Raw genomic sequence first — 8,082 nt, 5'->3', positions numbered from 1 at the left:
GTGGATTGATGACACATAGATGGTTTCAAAGATGGATCTTGGTGAGCAAGAGGAGGCATTGATGACAAGAAATTAAATGATGTGAGGATGGATTAAAGAATAAGATTGTGGCTATGAACAGGTTCAGGGCTGAATAGGTGAAAGGTTGAGAGGGTACATGGTGGGAGATGGTTAAGCTTGTGAGGGTGAACAAATGTCTGCTTTGTACTCCAATCTGAAGTTTGGGGTTTTCCTGTGAATATATTTTGGAACTCACACATATGAAAAGTCCCATGAAAGACAGAACATTCCCATTGGCAGCGACAGCTGTCCCTGGGGGTTCCCAGGGCATCAACCACTGACTCACTCTGTCAGTATTGCGGGGCATGTTACAGCTTTTACAGAAAACAAATTATCTCATCAATCGTTTGTTTCCATGTAAAAGCTGTAATATCACTTTGCCAGCAGAAGAGGACCTGTTGTGTGGCGCATGTATCAGGAGGGGGCTGTACAGCCTGGGTTCACACAGATAAAAATTCATATTTGACATGCTGCAGCATGTCTGATAATGAAGCTTCAGGGTTTGTACATCTCATGCCCTCTTGCACTAAAGGAAGCTGAAATAGAGAACAAAAATGTCTACCTCAATACCTTCAATCTGATTCTGGCTTCTGATTGGATGGAAGCTTGAGGGCCTGTCTCTGCTATGCTGCAGACGGATGTGAGAGCCGGAAATTGTAGGCCTGCCCAAGATAAGTGTTTGTGTTTAGTAGCCTGAGTGTGTGTGCGTGCTGGGGAGTGCATTTGTCAGTTTTTGTGTGCATACCTGCAACTGAGTGTGTATGTACATTTGCTTGTGTTTAGGTGTATGTGTGTGAGGTTTTAAAGCCTGTGAAGGTATCCGGCCCAGGGGTTGGCCAGGGCAGAATGCCAGGGAGATCTTTTGGGCTTTGAGGAGTCCCACCAGTTGTATAGTCCGCCAGTCGCTGCTACCTCTAGGTAACAGGGTGGAGTGCTGGACCACTGTTATACAAATGTTCAGAAAACCTCCAAAGACACGCTTTTTCAGGTTGGTCACTAACAATAGTGAAATATCAGGTATTATTGGAGAAACTTGATCCCTAGTATTAGACTGGTCTGGTCAAACTGTCTTTTTTATGCTGTCCCAATTCCATCTATATCAGTGGCTCCTAAAGTTCTTCTTTGGCCACTCGATATGTTTCAAACAAAGTTGTCCTTACCTTCATCAGAACCAACAAAAGAAGCACGAATGGTATTTTCTTTCTTGGTTCAACGTAATGAGTCAAAACCTACAGCATAATCAATCGGTACATTTATATAGCGCGCTACTCACCCGCGAGGGTCTCAAGGCGCTGGGGTGGGGGGTGATGCTACTGCTCGAATAGCCAGGTCTTGAGGTGTTACCTGAAGGTGAGATGGTCCTGTGTCAGTCGTAGGTGTGCGGGGAGGGAGTTCCATGTTTTGGCTGCCAGGTAGGAGAACGATCTTCCTTCATACAGAATAATTTTTCGGATCTGGCCATTAATAAAGAACCTCTTTACTGAATGAAACGCTTTTTTGGAACACTTTTGGTTTGGAAACCAAAAAAAAAGTATTTTGACATAATTTGTTTATTTTTCATTGTTATATTCCTTTTTTCGTGGACCATTTCCCATCTGTGGCTTAAAAGTTGTTCTGCGTTGACTCTGTAGTCTGCACAAATTCCTGCCTAAGAAGTTGAAGCCAGACTATTGAAACCCACAATATACGACAAGCAGACAGTAAGAACAAAAATGGGCTGTTTAATACTGAAATTTAAATGACATCTTAAGATGACACCTTCACAAAAGATGAGACTTTAAAAACTGCTGCATAGCGTCACCGAACATGTTTTACACCATCGTATTTTTTGTTTTTTTCTTAATGTACATACCATTTTGGTTTCAGTAAAAAACACAAAAGAAACACTTCAAGTAAGAATGGAGAGCACTGGCATGGAATTCACAGTATCACATCTGCGGACCAGATGCACATGAGGCTTTTAGGAGTTGGGGGGGTGCGCACACTATGATAGGTACAGCATGTCAGCATTGTACGGCAGACTTGACACATCTCACAGGGCCACACACACCACGCAATGAGGTACAACTTTGAGGAGGCATTTCAAGTTCCGAAGATTTTGCATTCGGGGGTTTTCAAGCAGGATTTTAGCGGGACACCATTATGTAACTTATGCTGTGATCTTTTACTACAAATAGAAAGATGCAATTGTTAAAAAATAAAAATGGGTGTACATCAAATTTGGAAATAAATTCATACATAGCTTCCATCCCATATAACAAGTACCTCCTATCTATCTTTCCCCGTCTGGTGGCAGAGAAGACGCACTATGTTGCATAAATTATAGTTCTTTAAAGCACTTAATTGCACAGTATTTTCGACCGCAGAAGGATTTGCCTTTCATCTTGAACCACGTGATATCCTGTAGTACTGTATAACCACACGAGAACAGCTGCCTCAGTCTTAAGAGTGTGTTTTTTTCTCATTGTGCTTGATGTATCAATTGTAGCTTCTCCTCCATGTTTTTCAGAGTTCCAGAGTAACACTGGCATCCAACCACTGGTTGGTAGGAAATTCATCCGCTTCGGTGGCGGGCGTGAATTGTCTGACTGCTGCCGCCAGGAGGCAGTCATACGCAAGAGTCCCTAGCAGACTTCAGCTGCATGAGCTTGGTCCTGCTCAGGAACGGGTAGGCAGTGCAGAGACATCCGGCTGCAACGATGAGGCCCAGGCTGCACCAGGCACAAACCAGAGACCAGCTGTATCCGTGTTCCACGTCACTGGGAAGACTGTAAATTAATTTTGGATGGCGATTCAGGTCGTATGATATACTGGCCGCATAAGTGCATAAAGAAATGGTGCAAAATATTCCTAACAATGAAAAAGAAAGAAAGGGTTAGTGCTAACGATTAAGGGGAAACTAACAAATTATTGCTTTTAGGACCTTCAGCAACAGGCACTGCAATATTATGAAGACAACCATTGGCAGAGACAATAAATCTGGCCTTGGCAAGCTAGTGCGAAGTTTACTTTGTTTTTTATTGCGAGCAATGGAAAAATAAACATGCTACCATCACTTAAACACATTGGTGGTTTGCTAACAATAACCATTTTATATATTTTTTTTAAAATGCAGTACAGGTGCTTCATTTTTGGCAGGTGTACTGAAAATAGGTATAGCAACCATTTAAAGATTTAATGAACATCACATGAAAAAATGATTCTCATTGCTACAAAAAAAATGCTTCTATTGGCCCGGATTTACAGCAACCTGAAGACAGTTTAAACACAGGAGAAGGACTAAAAAGATGATGGATTGAAAGAAGAGCATTGGCAAAGTAAAATATTGCCTCACAGCCCTGGCACTGAAGTGCACTTCTTTTTAGGGAGATATGCACATGGGATCGGTAATAAATATGTCACTCAGTAGTATTAAATGACAGATATTTAGATTGGTTGAGTCATTGTTCCCAATAACACCTACAAACGTTTGCTAGTCTATCACACTTTTCTAAAAAGTTTAATAAAAAACACTGATAAATAGATCTTAAAGGTTGTTATTCAGTATTTAGCAACAAATTACAACTTTCTCAAACTCCTGCATAATTTTCACACATCGACCTCTGCTATACGAAGTTTACCAAATGAGCTATCTTACGAGCTTAATTTTTCCTGAGGAGAAAGGCTTAGTGTATTAGACTTATTAAAAAGGTCATTGTCCAGTCGCAGGAAGTTAGAAGAGCTCCTATTGCCCAGTTTGGTAAAAAGCAAAAAGCAAATATTCACCTGCGGGAACCACATATTCCAACAAGTCCTTTTAATAACAAGGCAATAGGTAGGGAGTTCGCCACCAGTGTTTTGGCATTATCAATGGTTGTTTTGGTGTTATGTTTTATTTTTGGGAAAACTTTATTTTTGGGTAAGCTGCGGTGGCCTCATTAATCTAAAAAAAATACAATAGCTGAAAAAATATTTTTAGGTCTCAAAAAGCACACTTTGCCACAGTAGTTTTTGGCAGTTAGGGAAACTACTTTGTGTTTGTGTGTGGAGGCGCTCCTTCTAAAAGCGCAGAATGCATCACTCAGACCGAAGTAAACCAGCGGCTGAAGTGGGCTGACCTACTGCCCCATGTTGTATGCTATAGTTAACAGAAAAAAATGTAACTGACACAAAACCAGACCAACGGATGAAGAGGGTTGTCTTAAAGTAGATTATACAGATCATTTTAGGAAAATCAAACGGTATTGGCTAATGCCAGCCCTACAATGAAGCATTATAGTAGCTTCCTAAGCCGCCAACAACCTGGAATCTTGCTGGTGGGGGAGTGAGCCGTGCCTACCTGTTCTCGCACAACAGGGGACTACGTATCCCGTGCTCCTCCAGGCTTTCTGAATGCTTAAGTAATGCGACACAGCCCTGTGGCTGGTGCAGCTGCCAACGACCTGGTGTCTTGCTGGTGGGGGAGTGATCCGTGCCTACCTGTGCTCACACCGCTGGGGACTAGGTATCCATGCTCCTCCAGGCTCCCTGAACGCTTAAGTAGTGCGGCGCAGCCCCGCGAGTGGTGTAGCCGCCAACGACCTGGAATCTTGATGGTGGAGAGTGAGCTGTGCCTTCCCGTTCTCGCACCAGTGGGGACTACGTATCCCATGGTCCTCCAGGCTCCCTGAACGCTTGAGTAGCGGGACGCAGGCCCATGGCACGGGACGTGTCAGTACATGCGCTTTGGGGCACAAAGGAGTCTGGGCTGGGTTCTGTCCCTAACGTTTAGATTTGTTCAGCACATCCCAAGCTCTTACTATTGATAATGGGCAAAAAAAAGGTAATCCCATCGGGGCTTGAGGGGGGATTAAATCAACGATAGACTCCTTTTTGGTGAAAGCGGCATTGGCTATATCATACGAGATTGCCTTTACTGAAAGTATATGTTTACTAGGAGTGGCCAACAACTTGATTGGGACTATGATGAGGGCGGACAATGCTGGCAACAACAGAAACACCTACAGTGACCCTTAATACTACTGGTATGGACCTAGCAGCCTTGTCACATTCCACCCTTGACATATCCACATTGCCAGGAAAAAAAACTTAGGTGAAGAGGAAAAGAGAGGCCCCTAAAGAAGCCAGCGTCCAATTGTCCAAAATATTTACAAAGACCAAAGACCCCGAATCCTAGCCTGAACTGGGACGATCTAAGAGATGAAATATCAAAATTAATATAACCAATCATATTACGTTTGGATGCTATAGAGAACATGATGAAGGAGTTAGGGAATAATAATAAAGTAACCCATGAGGGGGTGGTTAGAAGCCAAATGCCTTTAAACCAGTCAAATGCCTTTAAGCCAACTCCTAGAAAGTCTATGGCTAATACACATGATCCTCACAAGGGGTTTAATGGACGAAGAGGGGCAAAATTGGCTGTTGGCCCCTGTTTATTACCAGGGTCAATACTAGATCAAGCTATTTCCACTACACTTGGGATTACGGAAACTTTAAATCTAACCTAAGCACCACAGTCTCAAATTGCTAATTTTAGCGCTTTGCAGAGGGAGTGTAGGGCTCATAGATTGCTTGAAAATTCGTATATGAAATAAAAGGAACACACAACGGTGAGCCCACAGGGGACAACTAATAATTTTTAATCTCTGAACCTTTCCCCAGCAGCTTGCCTACTCAGTATAGTAAGCGTACCAGCCCTTAGAGCAGATCAACAAGAATCGACTACCCAGCTCATGGACAAAACCAGGCATTGGATAACCAAGTTCCCCTGTATGAGATTCCCCCCACTTGAGCGGATAATTATGGCCAGAAGAATAGCTTGGGTGGGTCCATCACCAAAATCTATTGAACGTGATTGTGTTGTAGTAAATTTTGATAACCCATTGGTTGTAGGTAATCTTCTATCTCAGTTACCCTCCGCCGTGTCAAGGAATACTCCGATATACACAGTACCTCTGGGTTTCCTTTATAAACCTTCGTACATTCAAAGAAACAATACCCAGAGGTCACTATTACAGGGGATTTACGGGAGGAAGTGACCAATTATGAGGGATAAATCAGATATCCCCACATCAAATAGATTTTCGGCCCTAGAAAATATGCATAGCTGCGACAGACTGATGCCATCCAGTCAGTCAGTCGACAACCTAAAGCAGTGGGTGCCTGGAGGAAATGAACTCAGGGGTATGAAGCTTTTGCCTGTGGGATCTGTGACAGAAATGTTAGAAAATAATTCTAACTCATCCGTGGCTTTGCCCAATCATGCTGACTGTAGAGGTAACTCAGGGGCTTTGATTATTCCCAACTTCACTCTACTGCCATGGAATAAAGCAGGGTATAATAATAAAAAGTATAACAATGAATGGGATGAAGAATTGGTAGATTATCAGATCATATGTCTTCAAGAAACATGGAGTGTGGACCCCATTTTTATGAAAGGGGTTTGTTCTTTCCAGACCCCTGCATTGCCATCGAGTAAAGGAAGAGCTAAGGGTGGAATACTAACTTGTATAGCGAACACAGCCACGATTAAAGTGGTGGCTTTTATAAACAATTTCTCTTATTTACACATCCTGGTGGTAAAATTTAATTCTAACACTGACCTAATGATAATCAACTTTTATAATAATAATTTGACAGTCCTATATTAGCGGTAACAGACATAGAAAGGATTTTGGAGGATTTTATTTTTCACCACCCAAAACCTGTATATCTTATTTGGGTGGGTGATTTTAATATTAATAGCTGTCAAAGAACTGATCTGCGTGTATGTGGGGTAAATGATAACAACGATGAACCAGCTGATCACTTTACTCACTCAATATATGGAAATTACTTCAATAACCTTTAAATAATTTGGCAGTTAGAGATTAGAAGCCAGAGAGATCTAAATAGTATACAACCGATCCCTACATTTTACACAGCGGGGCTTACCTCAGCAATTGATATTATAAAATTTTCTGCCAATTTTGTGCCTAATTCCAATAAGATTAAGATCGAATTCAGCGATCATGCGATAATCTCGACAACGTTCCCATGGAATGACCCCGCAATAAAAACATGCGAGACAAAAGATCCAGATATATTCTAATCAAGATGAGATTATGCTGTGTCTAGAGCCCACTTCAACTAGCTTTCAGGTAAATCAAGCCTTCGGTAAGATTTTGGAAAGTATTGTCACATTTATCATGGAAAATATCCGCAAGAAATCAGCACCCAATCCGATGGTTTGACAAAAATTGCTCTGACGCCTAGGCTAACCTTCGGAAAGTATTAAAAATGAAACCTATGAATAAGGAGCGAATTAAATCTCTTAGGGCTATCTATAAAACATCTAGAGAAAATAGGAAAAACACAATTAAGAGATGAGGCATGGGTTAAATTAAAGTTAGCTACTCATAATAATAATGACAGCAAAGCCTTTTGGAAAGTGATTAATGCCCCCCTTCTGCAAGATGAGGCTTGTCCCTTGCTGGATACATATAGAGAGGAGGAGACTTGGGTAAATCACTTACAGAGGATCTTTGAAAAGAAAGCGAATGAACCTAGTGGTGAACAGTATACAGATCTAATGGATTTACCCCCAATGCGCTTTCAAATGGAAGAGATAGAACTTGCCTTGTCACAATCATCGAGCCTAAAGGCAGCAGGCACAGATTGGATACCTGTGAATATGTTTCTTGTCAATAAGTCGATTTGGATTCCCCTACTCACTTTAGTTTTTAATGTAATGAGTAAATTAGGGCCTCTTCCTTCATGGAAGAAATCGGTAAATATTCCGGTATTTAAGAAAGGACAAGGATCAAATCCTGCAAACTATCGCCCCATCTCTTTAATAGACACTACGGAGAAACTAATGGGACGGTTATTATTAAACAGACTGGAAGAGTGGGTGTCTGAAAATAAGATATTAGCGGAAGTCCAATATAGATTTAGGAAAGGTAGGGGCACGGTTGATCAATGTATCAATTTAGCCGTATTAGCGGTAAAATACTCTATAGCCAAGCAAGGCCAACTCCATAAGGCCTTCATGGATCTATC

The 8,082-nt window shown here is 41.7% G+C and overlaps 1 protein-coding gene across 1 annotated transcript in view; it reads right to left on the bottom strand.

Moving 5' to 3' along the window:
- Positions 1-1,765: 1,765 nt before the first annotated feature.
- The window catches only part of TMEM178A (transmembrane protein 178A), a 351,274-nt gene continuing 344,957 nt past the window's right edge, over positions 1,766-8,082 (bottom strand). Inside the window, exon 4 of the mRNA XM_085612076.1 lies at positions 1,766-2,910. Coding sequence (XP_085468202.1) covers positions 2,669-2,910 — 242 coding nt within the window. The 3' untranslated portion in view covers positions 1,766-2,668. The remainder of the gene's footprint in view (positions 2,911-8,082) is intronic.

Source organism: Triturus cristatus, chromosome 6, assembly GCF_964204655.1.
Source record: "Triturus cristatus chromosome 6, aTriCri1.1, whole genome shotgun sequence".
Lineage (NCBI taxonomy): Eukaryota > Metazoa > Chordata > Amphibia > Caudata > Salamandridae > Triturus > Triturus cristatus.
This window is presented reverse-complemented; position numbering and strand designations above follow the sequence as displayed.